At 40.4% G+C, this 23,675-nt stretch overlaps 2 protein-coding genes across 2 annotated transcripts in view; both read left to right on the plus strand.

Annotated features, from left to right (window-relative positions):
• Mid1 overlaps nucleotides 1-16,328 on the plus strand; it is a 35,939-nt gene extending 19,611 nt beyond the window's left edge. The window contains exons 3-5 of the mRNA XM_017169350.3: nucleotides 9,642-10,258; nucleotides 10,415-10,572; nucleotides 10,639-16,328. Coding sequence (XP_017024839.1) covers nucleotides 9,642-10,258; nucleotides 10,415-10,572; nucleotides 10,639-11,645 — 1,782 coding nt within the window. The 3' untranslated portion in view covers nucleotides 11,646-16,328. The remainder of the gene's footprint in view (nucleotides 1-9,641; nucleotides 10,259-10,414; nucleotides 10,573-10,638) is intronic.
• Nucleotides 16,329-17,415: 1,087 nt separating this feature from the next.
• SiaT (beta-galactoside-a-2,6-sialyltransferase) lies at nucleotides 17,416-20,658 on the plus strand. Its single transcript, XM_017168936.3, has 7 exons — nucleotides 17,416-17,562; nucleotides 18,574-18,750; nucleotides 18,819-19,370; nucleotides 19,733-19,830; nucleotides 19,892-20,171; nucleotides 20,237-20,334; nucleotides 20,396-20,658. The coding sequence occupies exons 2-7, from the start codon at nucleotides 18,591-18,593 to the stop codon at nucleotides 20,564-20,566; spliced, it is 1,359 nt and encodes a 452-aa protein (XP_017024425.1). The 5' UTR covers nucleotides 17,416-17,562; nucleotides 18,574-18,590; the 3' UTR covers nucleotides 20,567-20,658.
• The last annotated feature ends 3,017 nt before the right edge of the window (nucleotides 20,659-23,675 follow it).

Below are 23,675 nucleotides of genomic sequence, written 5' to 3' on the forward strand. Positions count from 1 at the left end.
TCCTCTTTATAATTTTTAACTGTGTAACTAACAAAAGTGAAAATTGAACCCTAAAAACACTGAATCTTCGAAACACTGAACCCTTAAAACGAGACTAAACCAATGGCCACAAAAGGCCAATGAATTATTTGCGGTTGTCGCTGCACGCTGACGTCATAGATACGCGTCTACGACAAGTTAAGCTACCCTGCAATACACTCCACTCTAGCCAGTATACCCTCTACACCCCCACCCTATGTAACTGGTGGCAGGCATTACCGTCATTCATACTTTCGGGTCCAGCCAGTTTCTTCTTCTCAGACGCTCAGCGTGTGTGCTGCCGCCATCGCCTTTCGAAAAATATGCCACACCCTCGAATGTGAGTGTGTGTGTGTGTGTGTCCTTGGCGAGAGTGTTTAACTGCCTGTAATGAGCTGCCAATGACTCAGCCTCCGTCGAGGCTTAATGAGCAAATTAGTCAGGTCAGAATTGTTTTGTGTCCGAATCTATCTAGCCGAAATGGATATGGATTGCCCACCAGGATATCGTTTTAGTGGCTGTCTTGGCCGAAGGATATGTATCAAAAGGCCATTTCTCATAGGTAAATAAAACTAATATTGTTTTTTGAATATAAGATATTCTCTCTGGATAAAAACCTAATTATGCAAAAATATTTTATTATACTAGAATAGATAGCTAGCTGAACTAACAGTATTTTGGAAACTTATCGATATATATTCATTTAAATGGAGAATATCGATTATTTATATATTTTAAGAATTTCTTATTTATATCCCACGAGTTTTAAATAGTTTACAAATTCGTTTTAAATACTTCCTTCAAGTGAAATCATGTTTTGAAAACAAACGTTCACTTCTCGATAAAACACACAAAAATCGAATTTATCGATTCTACAGAAAAACAAATTTATTGATATATTTTCGAATCATTTTAAATATAAAATGCAACTTCTCTTAATGCATTCTTAATTCCTGGAAACCAATGCTCACTTGGAATATGCCCTGACTGATGTGTGAATTCACTTGCTCTTAATATGTCCCACACATTATTATATATATATATCCGTTGCATTTACATATGCGCGATTTATTGTCGATGGGTATTTCCGCGTCTTATTTTTAATTAAACTTTCAATTCATATTTGCCATCAGTTAAGCGGCTTTCAGGGAATTGCGCATGGTGCATAACTGAAATGTGGAACATACTCGGCATGACTGAATGTCTTTTTAGCCCATTGCCAGCAGAACTGCATTCTTTTCCGGGGAAAAGTTGCAGACGCGGCACCCATTCCCCATGCATCCTCCACTCCACTCCCTTCCCCCCGTTCATTCAGGGAAATCGACTTCCCCAACACATTGAGTTCTCGGCTTGTGCATTATTTACTTGTGTGTGCCACTGGCATCCATTGTATTTGAATTGTCAAATCAGTGACAGCTTCAGGGTATAGAAGGGCGAGAGCAATCGGAGGGAAAAACCGGAGGCCACAGACGGTGGCACAATGGCCGGCTATGGGAAGTGCATAGACAAACAGGCGGAGCAACCTCCCGGGTCTCTGTATCAGCGTCCTCAACGCCTGACTGAGTCGACCGGACGGAAGTTGCAAAATAAACTAAGCATTGCGTTTACAGAAAAATAAACGAGGCAGCCGAGGAGCAGAGGAACAGCTTCTCTGAATGGCCAAGGCAGTTGCGTGGAACAAAATGTTACTAGTTTTGGCGGAGATCTTTGAAATATTTAACACTTGGCAGGGAAAGCGAAACAAAATGTATCAAAAATAACTATAAGAACCTTTAAAAGTGACATAGTTTTTGAGGAATTTTGTGTTTTTAAGGTTCTCAGTTATCTTGATTAAATTTTCTGTGAAAAACTGTTGAGGAATCTCTTTGAATTGCACCTGCCAAAGGCTTCTTTAATGCACCTCCGTATGATTTAATCCCCTCAGGACGCAACACGCCTCCTCTGTTGGAATAAAATAAATCTGTGAGAACGATTCCAGGCTTGGGTAATTAGCTTAACGCGTTCTGCCCCCAAAAAGAATCCATCTTCTGGGGACATATCCCATCTAATTAAGTACTAACTAATGTGTTTGTCCATAGGACATAGTGGACAACTCTACTCACTCGTTAAAGGGATCTCCGAATGCTAATTAGAAAGCGCTGTGAAATGGAAATCCCAGTGATATGCCCCTTTTAAATGTGTACATTATGTGTTTATGCCACTCTGAGTGTTTGTGTTTTAATGTTTATGCATGTGTATGCAGGGGCGCTGTGTACATAAATTCCAACACTTGTCAGCCAACATATCCGTCATAAACATTTCACATCAGCCACAACGTAAATTTCACTTAAATATGCAAATTTCTTTTCCGGAAGGTTTGGGGGAATAGAGGGCTTAGGGCTGACATTTCAACTGTTTCGCGTTTGACAAAAAAAGGGAGCAAGGGAGAGGAAGAGCAAACACGTTAATTGAAAAATTTAGCCCACATTCATGGCTATAACAGATATATATATATAAAAATATACAAGCCAGCATGTATATTTACAATAGAGGAGGAAACGTTGTTGGCCAGTTATGACAGGCAATTAAATTTCGACTAGGACAGCATTTTGTTGCCCAATTAGCCGAGTCTGCCAGCGATTTATAAGCAAAGCATGAGGAGGAGGAGCAGCAGCAGGAGTGGCACGTTTTTTGCCACTTTTGGGTTGACAACAGACAATTATGAAAAGGCGCCAAACGAATGCGGACAGCAGCTAAACAAATGTGCCAAAAATGTTCATGATAATTTGTCCAGACACCCTTTTAAACACTCATCCGCCCCGTGGACCGTGGACAGCAGGGCCATGTACCCTGGTCCGCTCTTAACCCCCATTGAAGCGAGCTCTGGCATTTTGTTATGGGATTTTGTGGTTTTTAAATTTTGTATTTGTCGGATGCAGCACGTAGCGCCTGGCCTGGGAGCGAAGGGAAATGGCAGCTGGCGGATCGCTGTATCAGAGCTTTATGTCCTGCACTCTGGAGGTAACACGTGACCGTGTGGCAAACAAAACAAACGAAGCAATGAACCAGCCAACGAAAGGGAAACACAAGGAGCTGCAACACAGAAGCAGAAGCGCAGAAAGAAAGTGCCAACGGAGGAGGACGAGGAGAAGGATGAGGAGGTGGCTGCTACATAATGGCACTCGGTTGCAACCGAGCTGCAAATAAAAAAAAGAAGAAAACTGTGGTGAAGGGGAAACCCCTTTGGCCCCGCATAGACACACTCGCAGAATGGATGGAAAATAAAAGTTTATCCTTGGGCCACCAGCAGCAGCAGAAGCATTACTTAAGAGCAGGGGGAGGGTCCTGCGGGTGGCTGCTTCTTATTGCCATAGCCAATGCGACAACACGTGCCACAGTTGGTCAAGTGCGTTGGCGTTGGCAGTAGCGACTGCTACTATGGCCAAGGCACTTTGAGCTGGTTAACAAAATAAGCGAGCACACACACACGCACACTCGGTTCGGCGGGGGTTTTCATTGCAGCCATTCCAGTCGAAACCGAACAAGTTATCTGGCCAAGCTTCCTTTTTACACCACAGCAAGTTTCTCGGGTAGTTTATACCTAGATTTCTGGGTAAATTCTTACGATTAAAGAGGAATGGCTGGGAATGAGGTTTTCTGAAACCAGCTTTAAGAATTCTTTGCTAAATGAACTCTTAAATCTTGGAAAGAAAAGTAAATTTGTCGATATATATGAACCTAAATCGAAAATATCGATAATTTAGGCATTTGCAAAATGTATTATTTCATGGTTTCTGAATCAATTATGAAGGTTAAATGAAATAACATATTTTATACAATTTTTCATTACTTACTTTATTCAAAAGTGAAATCTACTTTTGAAAACCAAAGTTTACTTATCGATAAAACACATCTAAATCGAAATTATCGTTTCTTGAATAATAACAAAATGTATTACTATATTCCCACCCAAGTATTAAGGACTTCTTTATACTAAGTTTAATATCGAGCTTTGACTTAATTTATTGCTTTTTTAAATCCTGCAAACCAAAGTGCATTTATCGATAATATCCATTTATCCATTAAAATCGATAACACAAATGCCTCAACATTTATTAATATATTTTCCCCCATACACGAATCGTTGCCAATTAATTAAGAAATTAAATGGATACAAATAGTTCATATGATTATTTCGAACAGCTGGCATATTTTTCTTGAACCAAACAGCCTTTCCCAGCAACATAATTTGTGTTCGAATCTTTATTATAGTAGATTGACATAATTGAAGTATTTACTCTGGTGAAACAATAAGCAGAAAAATTTCAAATTTGCATTTAATGGTTGTAAAAATCATCGTTGATTGTTATTTATGGAGTGAATTTTAATAAATGTGTTTTAAATTTTGCACATATAAAAATCTGTAGCCCGCTTATATGGGCCACAATTCACACAAACACATACAAATATATACACATATATAAATATATATGTATATATGTAACACACACACTCGCGCACACGCATCGTTTCGTGAGCCATTATGCAAATTGGCAACAACACGAGGCCCCAGGAATCGGTATGGAAATCGGGGGAAATGAGGACAGGACCCAACTGGAAGAGGGGAGCAAGTCGAGCCAGCTGTAATGCCCGGCTCTTACTACTCATAAATTTACTGCAATGGTACAAATCAAATCATAACTTATTTGCATACATACGAGCCTAGCTGCTGTATGTGCGAAGGTCCTCAATCTGCAGAACTGTGACTGTGTGTGGGCACTGAGAGAAATAGGAAGGGGAAACTATAGTTTTTAAATTTTAAAGAACTGAAAAGGAAGTTCGATAGGGTTTTATAATTTTTGGGTTTTAATAAAATATATATAGAAATAATAAGATATATTCTGGAACTGAGAAAGGAATTTTATCGGGACTATTAATTTTCAAGTTCTGTAAGTTCTTTATTAAATATTTATAGTAATAGTAAGCAAGACATATCGAAATATTTTTAAACCAATAAAATATATAAACATTCTCCTATTTTATACAAGATTTCTTTGTACTATTTATCAAACTTTTCCCTACCCAAATTTTTTCTCTGCACTTGTGCCCCATATCAATTACATTACATAGTCCAGGGCATGGCATTTTGTGTGCTGCGCAAATCTTTGCCAAATTCAGTCACGTTTCCATAACACACTGACCAGGACCACAACAGGACCCCCAATGAAAGTGTATTAAATTCATGCTGAAGTTGGGGTTTTTTCTGCGCTCACTCACACACACACTAGAACGAGGGCGCTTAGAAAGCCATAAAATATTTATGTCTCAGCCAGTTTGCGAATGAATTTGAAGGCCAATGCAGAAGCATAAACTTTGATACACTCAACCGGGCCAATCGAGCTGCGGATTGACTTGGTGCCGTGGAGAGAGTGGTTTGTTGGTGGCGAATGGAATCGATAACGCAAACAATATGCAAGGGCAAACAAAGTTGTTCCCATTTTAGCTGGTCATCGTAAAGAGGTCCTTTCGGGTAATGTTTTTTTTGTTTTTTTCGTTTTACTTTTTGTGTATAATTTGGCTTTATTAACTAGTGCAAATAACAAAGGTTAAAACAAAAGGGTTTCATGTTACTTTTTGCACTTGAAAATTAAGCTGTCCTTAAAAAGTATTTGATTTTCAATTAAAAGAAAATATTAAGTGGTATTACTTAATCAGTAAAACCAATCATAAAAAGTGTCCCTTGTTAATGGAATTATTTGTGATTTTAAGGGAAAAACCAAAAGCTTGTTGTTATTAACAAATTAAGCAAAAACAAAAGACTTTTTTCTGTATCTGTTTAACCAAAGTTTATTGAATAAATTAACTCTTTTTAATGACAATTGTTTGTAAACTAAAGAAAGCGTTTTGCATTTAACTGGCTAAAGAAAATAAAAGTATAAAAAACATGAATTTAAACTGAAAATGAGAAAGGGTTAAGCAAATAATTCTAGATGGTATAATATAACCCTGTTGTTTGTACTCAGCCCTGTGGCTTATTTATATATTTTTATTATTTTTCTTTTCTTTTTTATTACTCATGCGCCTGGGCAATGTTTGCGTTATTTCTTTTGGTTCAACGGCTTATGAAATTATGATAGTAAAACCCGACCGACTACGGCAATGGCAATGGCAATGGCAACGACAGCCATTTGAAAACTCGTAAATCAACCCACACGCAATGTCTGCTCCGTTTGGCAAATATAAAAAGAATTTGCTCAGCTTTCTTCTGTAAAAAAAGAAAGAAACACAGCAACAAACACAAAAAAATTCAATTATTTGCCATATGAAACGGTCATTGACTGACTGATGGTCAGTGGCAAAGGTTGCTCCTTTCTTTGTTGTCCTGCCGTCACCCTTAACCCTTGGGGTTGGCCATTAATGTTTACGAGACAGTCAAGAAAGTTACAATATTTGTGGGGTTGGTGACAGGGCAACCATAAACGTTATTCCTATTGATATGGCCAGGCTGTAAAACTGGCTAAAAACTGCTGTTGACGGTGGGAGAATAAATGAAATTAGAATTTCATTCCCTAATCCGAATTTACAATTAAGCCTGGCACACACACAACGGCGACGACTCATTATCGCATATTGAGTTTCCAGTTTGCAGTTTCCAGAGTTTAAAGCCGCAAATTCGATTTCACATCCTACTATATGCCCATTTCCATCCGGCCAATCTGGGCGACAGTTCGACAGGAAGCGCGGCGTGAAGGTCACACATCGATGGGCAGGGCATAACTCCGGCTTATTTACTGCCCGCATGTGTGTGTGTGTGTGTGTCGCACCCCAGGATCAGCATCCTGCCGCAGGCACCCCCCAACCACCCTTGCTGTCATCCTTTGGCTGCAGGCTGCATGCTCATGTGCCCAACGACACTGATGATGGCGATGGTGTCATGTCGGCGTAATGGTCGAAAAGGACGAAAATCGGGATTTTGCGTGCGGAATGACTTTTGCGTCCCGCATTTAAATGAAGGCAAGCTTAAATGGCTTCCCTTTGGGGTCTGCCCGGGGATGAGTTTAAATCCACTTCTTCAGCTCGGATTGATATTCGCCTGTATTTAGCCTGGCGCCCGTATCCTTGCCGCCTGGCTCCAATTAAGTTTGCACCTGTGGCCCCTAATTGAGTTCTTGCCTTGTGCGACTTTTTATTTTGGCGTCGGAACTCATTTAGTGCTCCGAGTGCAGAGTGCAGTGCCTTGGAGGCGGAGCAGGTGTGACAGCCGGGGTCTCGAGTTATCCCCCACGTGGCACTGCCTGCATGGCTGGCTTCTCGGCGAAGAACACTACACACGGACGGTGTCCTATTAATGGGGAATACTCTCTCTCTCTATCTTTTTTTTTTGTAATTAAATAATAATTTAGCGAGCTGGGGTATAGAGAAGGTGAAGATGCGATGACGTACCCGCCCACGCGGGGCAGCCACTCTCAAAGTAACCAAGGCAACAGCCATAGCGGGTATGTTTCAAGATATATGGTATATATATGCACAAGGAAAAACAGATTTATATTATTTTGTATGTTAAGATTAAGAATTAAAGAGTTTCATCTTTAAATGAAATATATAATTAACAGTTTAAATATTTATAAATATTTAAAGACTCTATAAAAACAGTTTAATTAAGCAGGTTTGATTAAATTTATTTTACTTTTCTCAGTGTACCCATTCGTGTATATATTCGTGTATGTATCTGCGGTTTAATGTCAGACACTCGACGAGTTTATGGGGTCGTTGTCTTTCATGGCCAAAACAAAATGAGTATAGTTCTTGATGAACTACTCACAAATGTTTTAGCAATTTCACTTGGCTCTCTACGGATTATTAAATTTGCTTTGCTGCGATTTAGCCAACTCACAAATGGTGAGTGCGCGTTGCGCCACCTCAGATGGAAGCCACATGTTGTCACCGTGGCAGAATGTTGGGTTTTTCCAGCCGCAAACACCGTCACCAGCAGTGACAGCAGCACCAGCAGCAGCACCACCACCATCATCAGCGGTGGCCAACACAAACAATTAGCCTTGCCAGATGCAGTTGGCCGCAGGGCAACGGTGCGTATGCGTGATTTATGAATGCGGTTCACGATTTTGCGGTTATTAGGCCAGGGCGTGATTAGGAGCTTGAAAACCAGGAGAGCAAGAGTCGAGGAGAGGTTAATTCAATTAGTGTTGTGTTTGCACTCGACCCTAACCAACAGCTTTGTGCTTTGTTTTACTAAATAGTATGTAAATGCAAGTGTATGTGGTGCTCCAAATTTGATAATTGATTTAAACAATCAATGCACTTTAACTTGAGGCAATCAAGGGTCTGAATAAATATTGAGCCGATTTTCTGCTCCTTTGCCTGCCACTGTCTCCGAAAAATGTCCATACAAATGTACATTCCAATGCATATATAAAATATACATATAAAACAAAAATCCAATGACTTTTGTCTGAATTTTTGTTTTTGCCGCATTCCCCCAATGAAAACTGAAACTGAAATTCCCTTTTCCGTTCTGGCTGGCAAATGTAATGGCTGTGCAGACACATTGATAGCCACAGAAATGTTGGCAAATAGCAAAAATTTCACCTGAACCAAAAATTCTCAACAGGCCAGCGTGGAGTTTGGTTGTTTGGTATTTGCCTTTGACCAACAGTTATGGCCCAGAGGGGACCAGGATGGGCAGGAAATTCCAAAAAACTACTGGCAATAGTTCTGACAGAATAGAAAATCACAACAAGGGTGGTGGCGGCACAGTGGCAGGCAACAAACAGCAAACAGTAAAAACCAACAGTGGCAAAGAATAAGCAAAAATATTTTCCCTACCTGGCAACAAATTTGCTGGCAAATGGAAAAGCTTTTGGACACAAGGGCGGGGGGTAGGAAAATATGGATGAACTGATAGATAGGTGGATTCGAAATTAATATGAAGAGTGTGTGCATTCTATGGGAATTTCCAGGGGTGTTTATACAAACGCAAAGTTTATATATATATAAATTGCAGGCAGCTGCAATTGATTCAGCAGATTTCCTAAAAAAAAATAACATAAAACTCTTTTCATTGGCAATTTCGTGTCATGTGTGTGTGTGGGTCTTTCCAAAAAGTTAATAAGTCAGCAAAAGGGAATGCATTCTGGGTATAAAAAAAAACTATGCATTGATATTGCAGGTATTTGGAGATTAAAAAGCATTTGAAAAACTCTCTAAAAGTATGCAGTGTTTGCTGTGAAAATAGTTTGCATATTCTTAGGCATCTTTTAAAGAGATTTTAAAGTTCAGTAGCTTCAAACTTAGTTTCCCTTCTTACATTCTATTTGTACTTTCCCATTGCTATTTTTGGGCAAGAGAATTCCTACCATAACAGTTTATTGTTGAAACCAAATTATAATATATTTAAGAGGCCTGCCGAATGGGGACTTGTATCAAGAGACTACTCAATAATATATAAAGAGATATCCCTGCATACATAATACATGCCGCTCTTGAATGCCTAATTGGGCCGTAATTCAATAATTTCAATTAAATTCTCACAGCACACAAAGAGAACCCATTTCAGATCGAAATAATTTAAATGTGGCCCAGGGACTTTCATTATTGATGACCATTTTCAATTGCTTGTTTTGCAGGAAGCATATCGTCGCTGGGTCTGCAGTACACTAGTGCCATACTTTGCCGAGCCAAAGGACGTTGCGCCAGCAACGGGTGCAGGAGCGGGAGCAGCATCCTCCGCGGGCAAGAGCAAACGCTCGGCGAGAAGTGCAGCGAGGGGCGAGGTGGCGTCAACGGCGACGGAGGCGAATGGAATCAAGCATAAATCTCTGAAATTAATCAGCAATAACAATAAATCAAATAACGGCAATAACATGAACGAGCGTCAGATTAATCAGAAGCATGACAAGAGCTCGAACGCGAGAGCAAAGGCAAACGCGGGCCAGGACAATGACCGCCGCAGCAGCAGCAGTAGCAGGAGCAGCAGTAACAGTGTGGAGGATGCGATTGGCAGGGACCTGGCCCAGACATTCTACGATGTTGTTGGCCTGTCTAACTCTCGCCACCAGGGAGAGGAGGAGATCCTGGGAGTGGCCATGGATGACGGCAATGAACCAGAACCAGAGACGGAGGCGGAGGCGCAGGCGGAGTCCGAGGAGGCTGAGGCCGAACAACAATCCAATAATTTCATATCGACTGCCAATAATTCGGATCCCAGAGCCACGGATCCAGTGATATCAAAACTACACAAGAGGTGGGTGTATTTGAGTTTTAATTTGGGAATTACATTTAAATTAAATTGGAGACTTCTAAGATGAAGTATTTCATGTGGGCTTTAAATATTGTTTTTAAATTAAATTGAATTAAAATTAAAGTATATATTCAAAACATTATCCCTCTCTACCTTCAGATCAACACGCAAGGAGGAGTTCCGTAAGCGCCGCCGTATCCGGCCCTGCCTGAGCGTCTGCCAAACCGTGGAACAAAAGTGCCCCTACCTGCTGCCCGCCGATCGCGCTCCCGCGCTGCCCACCCAATATGCCGGCGAGCCGACATTTCTCTGCCTAGGTGAGTGTCCCTTCGAAATACATATCTTTACCTATACCTAAACCATATCTTTATTCCCTCCGTTAGATCAAAACATACCCGAGACAGGGGCGCAGCTGGAAAAGTCGAGCTACGGCCCCAACGATTGCTGCTACAGCTACTGCAATGGTCCCTTGTCCGGTATCTGCACTGTGTGCCATGAGTTCACCGCTCCAACGATGTCGGAGGAGGATGCTTCCACTGCTACCAACTCCACCCGCCGCGTACACAACATCACGCTCTCGCTGAGCTCGCATCCCGGCGAGCATGCCCGGGCCAAGAGCGTGGCTCTGGCCTTAAGGAACGTGAGTCGAACCGGCGGGGATCCGGATGCCATGCAGACCCTGCTCGATCGCCTGCCGTACTATGCACGCCACGACGGAGTCTTTTACTATGACGAGGAGGGTGACATGCCGCAGGCGCCGCTTTCCGGCGACTGTGCCGCCGTGCCCTCCGTTTCCAGTCGCTGTACGATACCGTACTATGCCTCCGGCACGGAGGCTGTGGCGGCCCCGCCCACTCAGCTGCTGGTCTGGCTGAGCGCCCTGCTCGGCCTGCTCAGCAGCTGTGGAGCGGCGCGGCAGCGCTGGAGCTGTCAGTGGAGCGCGATGGTCGGTGGACACGGCAGCAGGGTGGCGACGGGCACGGGTCGCGGTCGCCAGGCGGTGGCCTGTGAGGCCAACTGTCACGAGCAGGAGCTGGTCAGGAGTGGGATCAGGAGCCACCAGCAGCCGGTCAAGCCCAAGGCCAAGCCGCTGAAGTGCGCCCCGGGACTCTCCGTGGCAGCCGCCCGCAGCTGGTCCTGGTCGTATACGTATAAGATGACGTGCAGGAAAGTGCGATACTTCAGCAGCAGGAGCAAGTTCAAAGGCCTGACCAACTACGGCGGGGAGGGGGACGCCCGGCCGAGTGCGGTGCGAGTGAGGGTGCGAGTGAGGGTGGAGGAGGGCGGGTGCATTAGGACTAGGAACTATCGCTACTTCTACTACTTCAACTACAACATAAACGATTGGTGGCGGAGATGGTGGCGCTGCCTGAGCAGCGGCGCCTTATAGTGCCTGCGAGCGGTATGCGGCCACCTACACCCGGTGGACGGAACAATGACGACGTACTCGTACTCACCCTCTCTCTCTCTCTCTCTCTCTCTTTAGCGAACCGAAACCAAAACCGAAACAAAAACAAAAAACATTAACAAAAACCAAAACAGAAAAAGAAAACCATAAGCCAAAAACCAAATACTTATATAATAGCTAAATCAGAATGCATAATAGATGTGGCATATATGTATGATGGCAGGAAGGAAAAGGATATGGAAAATACGAAACAGACAGACACAGTAACACATAAATCCATGGAAATGCGAATTAAATGACACGCAAAACAGAAACCAATTAAATATTTATGGTCCTCTTTCCAATGAAATAAAAACAAGCATGAATTAATTATAAATCTCTATTGAAACAAAACCAAAATAGCATATTTTATTACAACTAGAACAAAGAATATGAATATTTAATTAAACAAAAAGCAACTGCCACAAGAATAGGTTTTTTAGATAAACGATAACGGAAATACCAAAAAAGGAAACAAAAAAAGAAAACATAAAACCAAAAAGATTTAACAAAACGCATACAACTAAAGTATAACAAAAAAAAAAACAAAGCTGGGGAAACCGAAGGAAAATATAAATAGTTATTAATTTAATTACTGGCGAGCAAAAATACGAAAAGTTTAGGTTAGCTAAAAAAAAAAAAAAACAAATAACTGAAGGAAAATTAAGAATCCAAATTTACTAGACTAAAGGAAAATTTTGAAAACTGCGGAAATGAAGGAAGGGAAAACCCCCAAGGCAGGCTCAAGTGCTGCAGGGAAAAGGGGGGAAAAAACATAAACAATTTGTCAGAGGCCGCGTATCAACCACCTTTCAAAAAAAAAAAAAAACAAAAACAAAACAAGTAAAATGCGAAACGTGAACTTTACTTAAATTAGTTTAAACTTAAAACCGACACATAGGCGATTATGTATTGGGAATTAGCATAGTCGAGAATGAGGGAGCGATTTAATTAACAATTAAAACAATTAACGGCAATGGAGAACCGCTAAAGTGTCTAAAAATGTCTTTATTTAGTTACAAAATAAAAACAGAACAAGGGAAGGGAATACGGAAATGAAAACATAACAATTTGTATAATCCAAGTAAAGAAAAAAAGAGCCAAAATGGAAAAACAAAACGAGAAGAAGAGTATATAAAGCGCACAGTAAAAAACGTATCTTTAAGATTCATCGACCGCCATTGCGAGAAAAGGGGACTCCATAGAGAAATTCGGATTCGGGTAACAAACGGAAGCATTACCACATTACAGCCTACATATGTATGTACGGATATATGTATGTACGATAGATATAGTCAACAACAATGTGCAACGTAAACAGCAAATAAGGTAGCGATCGGTGGGAGGAGAACAACAACAACAACAACAATATGCCTACTATATAAATACTAACAATGAATAATAATACTTTTTGTAATAAAGTGAACCCTATGTAGCATATATATATATATTAATTATATATATGAAATATATATATTTATATAATATATATTGTCTTAACAACTTATCGTACATAACTTGCAGCAAAAACGAGAAACCTATGAGAAACAAACAGAAAAAACCCCAAATGAAAACCCCCAAAACAGAGAGGAAATGCATAAGAGAAAAACAACCGAAAAAGAGGAAAACCAAAAGCGTATATTATTAAGAAATATTCAAATAATTAGTCGTATTTGGTATTAACTAATTAACTATTAACGTAAGTACTAAACAATTTGAGAGAATCTCTGATAGAGCACACTCGCCCACACACACTCTCACTCAGATATAGAGACGCATTCTTTGAGCACTCCTAACGATTCTAAGTTCTTCACCGAATCACACCACCTGTCCACCTGTCCACCTGTCCACCTGTCACATCCTCACACTTCTTTGGTACTTTCCTATGTTTCCGGGAAATATGTTTGGTTCGATTTCTTCTTCTCTGAGACCCATTTATCGAACGGTTTAACCCACTGCAGGCAGTGTCAGAGTTACCAAGTTTTTAAGTCTATTAGGGGAATGCTTTTCCGAAATGAACTTCTGGGAGAATTTTTGCATTAGAAACTGACGAAATTACTTTAGGAGGAGATATAGGAATACGATGCCGATACGATGGTATGGATTTTGTTAGATGTTGTAGTAGAAACGTAAAAGATATAGCGAACCAGAGCAGCAGCAGCAGCAGCAGGAGCCTTCACAGCGAACAACCCTCCACATCTATCACTATCTCTCTAAAAATCTCTTTCTATATCTTTCTTTCTCTCTCTGTGTTTTATTAGCCCCCCCCCCCATATCAATAAATCATTGTAAATACAGATAACGTATGAACAATTCAACTCGACTATATATCATTTTCATGATTACCAAAAAGATCCATATTCTACGATTATTTCTTCCTAGACTTCTTTTGCAACTTTATGATTCATTCGCCCCAAAGTTTCCGCTAATTACGGTACTCTTTCCATATAAAGTACATATATGTATATGCAAAGTATATGTATGGGGTTTACGTGGCCGAACAACTTTTCATTTATCTCGGCTCGTCGACGGGGTGGTAACTGTATGTACATTTTGAGGCGAATGCAAGACATTTTCTAAGCAAAAACCAAACAAAAAAAAAAAAGAAAAACAAAAGCAAGCACGAGCGGTAGGAGGGCGGGGGTGGCTACGAAACCGTTATCAAAACATTTCAATGGCAGTACGAAACGGAAGCGGAACGGAAACGGAAACGGAAACGGGGAAATGGAGAGCAAGTAACAGTAAAGGAACAGAATGAGACAGACAGACAGAGAGCCGCTGGCACAAATTGCGCGCATATAGAATGCAAATTGTTATGAATTATTGTGTACTTTTGTAAAACTTTTTGATATATATAATATAGTTAACATGAATAGATGCCTAAATAATAATAAATTAAATGTTAATTTATTTAAATGTAAACAATAAATAGAGATGGAACTGGAGTAGAGGCCGGCGACGGAGGCGGAGACGAAGGCGGTGGGCGGGCAATAGGGCATTCCCGGTACGATCCCCCAAGTCCGGCCCCCGAGAACTCCGTATACCCCGGGGGCATTTAGCGTATGTACGAAATAAATTTTAGGCGTTGGACGACGCACAACGGAAGGCGAGGCAGGATCATCTCCTGGTCCCCTGGTCCCCCCCCAGTGCGCTTAGAGAAAAACTAGTTGAATTGTGTACGTAATGTGGGTAAAAATCATAGCACCAGATCTGATCCATCGATTGGGCATTACTTTACAGTAGACAAAGACGACATTACTGCATTGAAGCCATCTCATGCGATCCACACGCATACACACACACACACACTCAAATTCCAAATCCGAATCAATAACCAATTAGCACGAATTATACAATAATTTTTGTAATTGATTAGCCGCTGCCACACAACCAAAAAACATAAACAAAAGATCAGTCGACGAAACGAATAGCTCCGCTGCAGCGTGCGCTACACAATTATTTTTTACAAAAACCAAAAAACTATTCAAAATATGTAAAAAAAAAAACAATGAAAGAGATTTTTAAAAAGCAAAAACCGAAATTGGAGACACAAAATTCTTTTTAGGCCAAAAATGAAATTACATAATTGTGTGCCAGGACAAAAACCAAAAGTATAAAAATAATAAAAAAAATAAAAACCAAAAATGAAACGTTAAAATGTGTTGTATTTGATATCATGCAAGCGAGCACAGAAACCAGAAACAATGGCGAAAAGTAAAGTAATAATATAAATGAAATTCATAGCGTCAAGTCAAATTTAATTTAATTAAACGAAAACATAGATTAATTTAAAGGAAAGTCACAACAAGCAAAACAAACAACCGAAACAAAAATGTCTCCGTAAAATTGAAAACCCAGTGAAAACCATAGAAGTGTTTGCCTAGTGAAAAACTCGAAATTTACAGTGACACAAGCCCCCCCTCTTCCAGATAACAGTAATTTAGTGGAAACTGATATAAAAACAAATAAACAAAAACGTAAAATCTAAAATCCCACATGAGACAGCTAAAAACTTTAAAACCGAAAAACAAAACTAAACTGAAATCTTCTGTACTTGTTATTTAAAACCAAACAAAAAATACAAACTTAAGAGAAAAAACAAAAGAAAACCTAGAAAATCAACAAATTATAAAAAAAAACGATAAAAAATCCAAAAATAGAACACGGAAAAAACGAAATTTCATAGTCCTTAAGCTAAAATCTAAAAAAAAAAAAAATGAGAAACAAAAACGAAAAGAAAGTAAATTCCCCCAGCCAAAACTATCTAAAGTAATGAAAAAAAGATTTTCAAAGACGAGAACGAAGATGGAAAATAGTAATACTATGTAATAATAATGGCAACTGGCATAATTATGGTAATTGTAAAATAATTAAACAATGACGTAAACGTAATACCAAAAACGGAAAAAAAATCGAAAATAATAAAAAATAAATTGTTGTTATTGAATGTATTTGTATAGAAAAATTATTATGATTATGACGATGAATAATAAATGATTACAAAAATAATAATTATTGTTCAAACCGAAAAAGCAAACAAAAAAAAAAACAAAAAACAAACAAAACAAATATATATATATACGAGAAAATGCCTTTGACTTCCTCTGACTGGGATGGCGGATAATCCCGGACACCACCGCCCGCCGATGACACGTGTCAAGTCCCATGGGTTTGGTCCTCCAACAAAGCTGCTTTATGGATGCTGGAGAAAAATGGGAATAAAAAACGAGGGAAACAAGGGGGAAAAACATCCAGCAAACAAAATAATTAGGAACTCCCAGGGGAAAAGCAGGAACAGAACGGGATAAAAATAACAATATATTTACCCATAAATTCATTAGGTTGTTGTCTGGCTTAGCTAGTTGAATTTTAGGGTAGATTTTTCCAACTAAAAAAAATTATTTTCCCTCTAGAAGCCATTATACTAGCACTTTTTGCTGTCAAGAGATTTGAAATCATTTCAGGGAAAGCCTAAAAGTAAGCTTTAATATTTTTAAAACAGAAATACACTCGGAGAATTCTTCTAGCTGCTTTTTTGTTATTATTTAAAATTTTGTAAGAAATTTAAACCATTTTTTTCTAAAACTAAATCAATTCTTTGGCTTTCGTTAGTCTAGATTTTGTCATAAATTATTTATACCCGACTTTAGGTCTTTAAGGCCTCCCCTTTTGTTTGCACAAAGCTCAAGCTAGAAGGGAACTGCCTGGCTGAATTCAATTAAATAATATCGCCAAAGCTACAGCCAATATAATTATGCACGCCAGGGGAGTTCTCGCGGAAAATCTTGATTTCCCAGATGCGGGAGCCGGCAAAGTGCCTGCAATCAAAACCGAGGGAAACTACTAGCAAAGCCCTCCTGGCATGTGTGGAAACCTCGCACGCACTTGCGTTTAAAGTGCCTTCCTGGCCTGGCTTGGCTTGGGTTGGATCCGACGACATTGTATTATATAACTTTCACTTTTCGAGCAGGTGCTTAGCGGCAGTAACAGCGCCAACATCCGCAGCCACCACAACAACGGCACACACACTCTAATTACGCGCAGCCAAAAGGAAAACGAGGCGCAAAGGACGAAAGGACGAACGGCTGAATGGCAGCAAGGCAATCGGGATGCCGCCATTGCCGAAGCTGCTGCTTCTGCTGCCGCTGCTGGCTCCTACATCGGTCGGCTTTAGCCAGGTTTTTGGGCTTCAGATACGTTTCGGCTGGCGAAAGGGAAAGTTCGAGCTGCGGATGCGGGCCCCGGAAAATATTCACAAGCCGTCGTCGTAGTATTCCGGTGATTTTCTCGCGTGCGTTTCTTTAGCAGACGCACTTTTTGGCGGTCGGGGTAACTGTTTTTGTTTTCCGAGTCCATTTTGGTGTGTGTGTGTGTGGTGGCTAAATATTTGCCCAGCGTTAACGAGTTGTGCGACAACGGTCAAATTGTGTGTTCGTACGTTTTGGGCTATTTATTCAGGCGCTTTTTGCGGCTATTTTTGCATAAATTTTGGCGCCATCACAATGGAAACTTTAATTGCAAATGCTTCCAAATCGTTTTATACGGCATGAAAAGTTTATAACTTTATGCGAATTGACAGCGACACGGATTCGTACTCAGGTCCGTGAATAAGGGAAAAAGGTCAATGCTAATTGAGACTGGCATGGCAAATGAGTTGGAAATTTCCCCCAAAAACAAAATAAATAGTTTGAAACTCAATTATATGGAATAGTTTGGAACGTAATTGCTGGGAGCTGGATTTTGGGTGGCCGAATGCTTGGCGAACTTTTTAAATTATAGTTGACAGGTGGCCCGATTATTTTGTTACTTAATATGGATGGTTAAGGTTAAAGGGTATTTTAATATGGTGTAGAATTGATCAGGAATGAGCTCAAAATTTGTGGGATATTTATACTGTTACAAACAAGTAGATATAATTATTTGTGCTATTTTATTTATGTTTAAACTATAATAACTGGAAATAATAAATCATGGATCTTCTTAAAACCCTTAATAAGGTGTCCAAAAGTATGCAATTGTAGAAAGAATTGATTTACACCAACAATTTGTAATTGCATACTTTTAGACTCATTTTTAAAGGTATTAAAAACCCTACTATTTATAAGTAATTTAATATCAGTGTTTAATGCATATATTACTAAATAACCTAAAAAAATATATTATTTTAGTTAAATCAATCATATTTCTTAATAAAAACCCAAGCAATATTTACTAAGATGTAAAATATATTCCAAGAAATTCCAAAATAACCCAACAAAGTGATAAGTTTGCGATTCTGAGTGAATGTTTCATACAAATGACTTCTGTCAGACTTGAATCTTTGCCTCATTTAAATATTTATTGAGGACCTCCCCCAACCCCGTTCAAATAGCGTATTATGTGTGGAAAATGAGACAAGTGAAACGCGCATTGCCAGGTCAGTGTCAGGCGGCACTCATCATCAGCCTCCTCCTCGGCGCCGCATTAATAATTCAAAGCGAGCAGCTCGGCGAGGCGAAAGCTCAGCGGGGACACGAACCCGAGGTGAATTTTCACGAGGGGGATAACGGTGCGTATTATCTTAGAAACCCCTTTTCAGATTGTACAAGAGCGTCGGCGCAAATGACTTCTTCACAGGAAGCGGAAATGAAACTATTTACAGCAATCGCAAGCCACGCAGCGTCTTCCATGTTCGCTGGAATCCCAACGAGAAGTTCATTGTGGAGAGCCGCGAGAATCCAGCCATAAACTCCTCCAAGTTGGCCCCGCATCCACGGCTGAAGGTCTCCAAGAACACCAAGCTCACGCTGAGCCCAAAGCTGTACCTCTGCCATGACAAGAACTCGGAGCTGTGCCACAACAAGACCCAGCAGTTCCGGCAGCGCATTGTGCAGACCTTCGAGAAGGCCATGATTGAGTCGGTCAACGAGTCGCAGGCGAATCACTATAATGTGGACTACAAGCCGGTGTTTGGGGACAGCTTCGAAGAGCAGTACTATCCCTCTACATGTCTGGTAATGGAGGCGGGCGTGAGGGTCCTGCGCCGAAAGGATCCTCCTTTTAATAAGCTGCCCTTTGGGAGACTTTTTCCACGACAGAAACTCTTTCGCAATATCAAGGATATCAAGACCTGTGCTATTGTGTCCAGTGCAGGATCCCTGGCAGGTTCTAAACTGGGTCGATTTATAGGTAGGGGAATAACTTAATAGAGATACTTTATATAATGTGGAAAGTCACAATGCTTAATTCTTTTTTTTTAGTAAATTGACAATATTATTCCTTAGTTTTATGTCTTTACACTACTTATTAAGCTCTTTCTTAAACCCCTCCAAGTACCCATTTTTATTAAGGACATCCCTGAAACCCATTTTGTTTTATTTATTTGTACATTACGAACTGCAATCGAGGCAGCAAGACTGCAAAAACTGCAGCCTGCATGCACAATTAGTCGGAAGAGAACGCGCTCATGAACAATTTGATTTACTCGTCTACTCTAATTCCGTTTATTTATAATTTTTCTGCTTTTATTTCGCTCTCTGCCCTGCTCCCAGACACGCACGACATTGTGATGAGATTCAATCACGCGCCAACGCAAGGACACGAGGTGGATGTTGGCAGCAAAACCACAATTCGTGTGGTGAATTCCCAAGTAGATTTTGCACGCAGTTCCGCACTTTCGATTGCATTTGCTAAGCACTGCAGTTTTCTAGGTGGTCACCAAGCCCGAGTTCGATTTCACCCATGCCCCCATCTTCCGGAATGTAACAATCGCCGCCTGGGATCCGGGCAAGTACAATGGCACCCTGGAGGATTGGCTGACCAGTGCGGACTACGATCTGTTTACCAATTATGAGATATATAGGCGTCGCTATCCCAAGTCGCGGGCCTTTCTCATTGATCCGCATTCCGTGTGGCGACTCTGGCAGAGTTTGCAAATGTTTGCCGGAAATCGACCAATCAGCCGGAATCCTCCCAGTTCCGGGTTTATAGGTGAGATCTGAGTTGCCTTAATACTTTATTTTGTCTTAAATATTTCGTTTTTACTCCTGTTGCAGGATTGGCTTTACTACTGCCCCACTGTCCGCAGGTGGACTTCGTGGAGTATGTTCCGTCCACACGGCTCAATGGACGCTGTCACTACTACAGCAAAGAGGTAAACGGTAATCCATAAACCATTGCCTCCTCTTTCTCTTGACATTCCATTTTTCAACCAGATGAACTCCGCCTGCACCTTCGGCTCCTGGCATCCCCTGGCCGCCGAGAAGCTGATGGCTTTGGACATGAATATGGCGGAGGACGATGACATGTCAGTGTTTCAGTTTGGCATTCTGAGGATTCGCCGGCCGGACAAGCTGCTCTGCGGCTTCAACTTCTTTGGCTACTGAGGTGGAGGAGTCAAAGGCAGAGGAGTCAAACGCAGAGGAAGTACTTCGCGGACGGAAGTGACAATCCAGGTGCATTTAATCAAGCGGTTTTCATCGAGTGCAATAAACAATTCAGCTTTGCAATGAATATAAACTGAAGTGTTTGCCCCGGGGGCTACTCTGCGGATGAGGAGGCAGTCCCAGTCTCCCAAGTGGCCTTCGTTGCCTCCTCATGATTGCTTTTCTTGGGCTGCCGAGAAAACAAAGACGAACAGAACAGAACAGAACAGAAATTATGACTGGCTGCGCGGATTCATGTTTTCCTTTGCCATTAAATGCCATAACTGTTTGTCTACACGGGCGACCTGAGTGCAATAAGTATTATTATTATTATTCCAGTCCCAAGGATTCCGCCAGAGTGGGTGTGGGTGTGTGCGGCAGTGTGGGCGTGGGCGTGTGGGCGAGGTGAGGAAGGAAAGTACTCATTAATACGTGATGCGGCATAGCGGACGTGCAGCGACTCCAAAGTGAAGAGAGTCGGAATTATGATGGCAATTTTTTCGTTGTTTTTGCTGGCTTAAACGCTGCGTATACGCAATTAAATGAAATATAGCCAAAATAAATATCGAGATTCCATTGAACCAGGAAAAGGACACGAATCGATGCGAAACGAAATGAAAGTTATGGCCCAAGGGCACAGCCCAGCATCACAAAGGAAAGCAAAAGGCAATTTAAAGTTTTTGGATAAACAAGGTGCCAGTAAAATATATATTCCAGCAAGTTTCTTGAACTCTCTTCATTATTCCACTTGTCGGGAGTTTGCTCTTTTGCATTTCAAAGCCCAAAAAGTTCACCTAACTCGGGTTCAAAAAAAAGTTTAAAAAAAACCAACAAAAACAAAAGAGCTCCTGCTGCTGCATTTGGAATATTTTGTTGAATTTTTACATTTCAGATTTTTATTTGACAAATGCAAATAGCCAGACAATTCACGTGTTTATGTTTGCCGTTGGGCAATTCTTTGTTTTGGTAATTGGACAGCACCTGGGCTTGCACTGGACCCTGGGCATTTTGGTCAACAATATTTTGACATTTTACAAGCACTTTTTTTTCGCTGTATTTTTGTTCGTTTTTATTTTTGTGGATTTCTGCGGCTAAAGCTCTCTGCGCAGGCGCGGTTGTTGCCCTCGTGTGAACGTGTTCGCCATGCTGATAAATCAACAAAACAAAATTATTAATTTTATAGCGAAAAGTCATAAAGTGACTGCTGAGCGTGTGCAGGTCTTCTCTATGGTAATAGGCCTTCGATTTAGGGTGGATCTTTCAAGGTGAGTAAGGTAGTACAAGCTTGCTTAGATAATTTATTAATTTTATAAGGGGTTTGTTTGTAATTTTTAAAGTTAAATTTGCAATGCAGATTTATTAACCATTTATTAACTATCAAACGTTTGGCCTAGCTATCATTAACAATAAATTTCGTTCTTACAACAGACAGAAAGGGTATATGAATCAAGACTTCTTTTTTATACCCTTGCAGGGTATTATAATTTCAGTCAGAAGTTTGCAACGCAGTGAAGGAGACGTTTCCGACCCTATAAAGTATATATATTCTTGATCAGCATCAACAGGGGAATCTTTCTAGATATGTCCGGAAGAAATCGATTTTTTGGCCATTTTTGCAAAATTTTTTAAGGGGTTACATCATTAAAATTTTTGATTTTGATAAAAAATTGAATTTTCAAAATTTTTAAATGAAGTATGCAGATTTATTAACTGTAGAAAATCTTGCACAGAGCAGTTTTCCGATTTAATATTAATGTTCTTTTGGCCGAGTTATGATATTTTTAATTTTAAAAAAATATCAAGAAGTTTTCTAATATAAAAAATCCGATTTTATAATACAAAATAATATTTTTCTAAGTCAAGGAATCATTTCCGACCCCATAAACCATATATATTCTTGATCAGCATTAACATGCGAATCTTTCTAGACATGTTAGGAAGAAATCGATTTTTTGGCCATTTTTGCGAAATTTGATAAGGGGTTACCTCATTAAAATTGTCAAAAATGACCGAAAATTTTGATTTCTTAAAATTTTAAATTTGGTATGCAGTTTTTTTAAATTAATGAAAACTAACACAAAACTGCTTTCCGAATCGAAATTAATGCATTTTTGGCTTAGCTATGATATATTTAAATTGTTACCTGCAAGGGTATAATAAACTTCCTCAAAATATATATAATTAAAATAAATTCTTGGGAAACCTAAAATAATTCTTAGTACATTGAAACATTTCTTACGCTAGCCTTGAGCTCACAGCAGCAGCTTCCCAGAAGCATTTATATTTCTCAATTAAATGGTTTATAGTATATATTCCCGTCCAGGGAAGAGCACTCCCCCGACACCCCTCATTCGCGTCGCCCTAGTTGGAATGCAGCTTCTATATAGTACAACACATATGTAGAATGCAAATTAGAAATGTTGCCTTTTTATTGGATTTTTATCGACTGCTGAATGACAGACAGCCCCGGCCGGCCGAGAGGGTCAGCAGTGACATGGACATGGACATCTGTTTTGAGAATCGGCATCGGAATCGGAATAGCTTGTCGGCGTGACACTCCTCCGTCAGAAGTTTCTTCCAGTCCAATGTTTGTGCTAATTGAAATCAAATGCCAGTGTCTGCAGGGCTAGGCAGGGATGATCCACAGAGAGCAGACTCTGCGATGATGATGATGATGATACTAATGATGACTCAGCGGGCAGAGGCACTTTAGTGAAAATAATATTATTTCGGTTTTCTTCATTCGGTTTATTCATTTGCATTGCACGTTTGCTTAGCCTCAGCTGGCTGTGGTCTGGCCTGGTGCTTTTGTATTTATTAAATTGTATTTTTGGGTGATAGCGTTACTCAAGAGATTTCCAAGAAGACCCGGGATAGTCAGGCAGACGAAATATGAACCATCGCATGTGCATTGTCAAAGGGTTAACCCATATGCCATATGGGTGCTATGGGTGATGCATCATCAGGGTGTGTCCTACGACCACAACACGTACCCTACTGTGTCTGTTTCGGACAAGATCCAGACAAAAGATGGCCTGCGAGGAGTCAAGGTCGGCGGACAACTTTATTT

This window comes from Drosophila kikkawai, chromosome 2R (assembly GCF_030179895.1).
Source record: "Drosophila kikkawai strain 14028-0561.14 chromosome 2R, DkikHiC1v2, whole genome shotgun sequence".
Classification (NCBI taxonomy): domain Eukaryota; kingdom Metazoa; phylum Arthropoda; class Insecta; order Diptera; family Drosophilidae; genus Drosophila; species Drosophila kikkawai.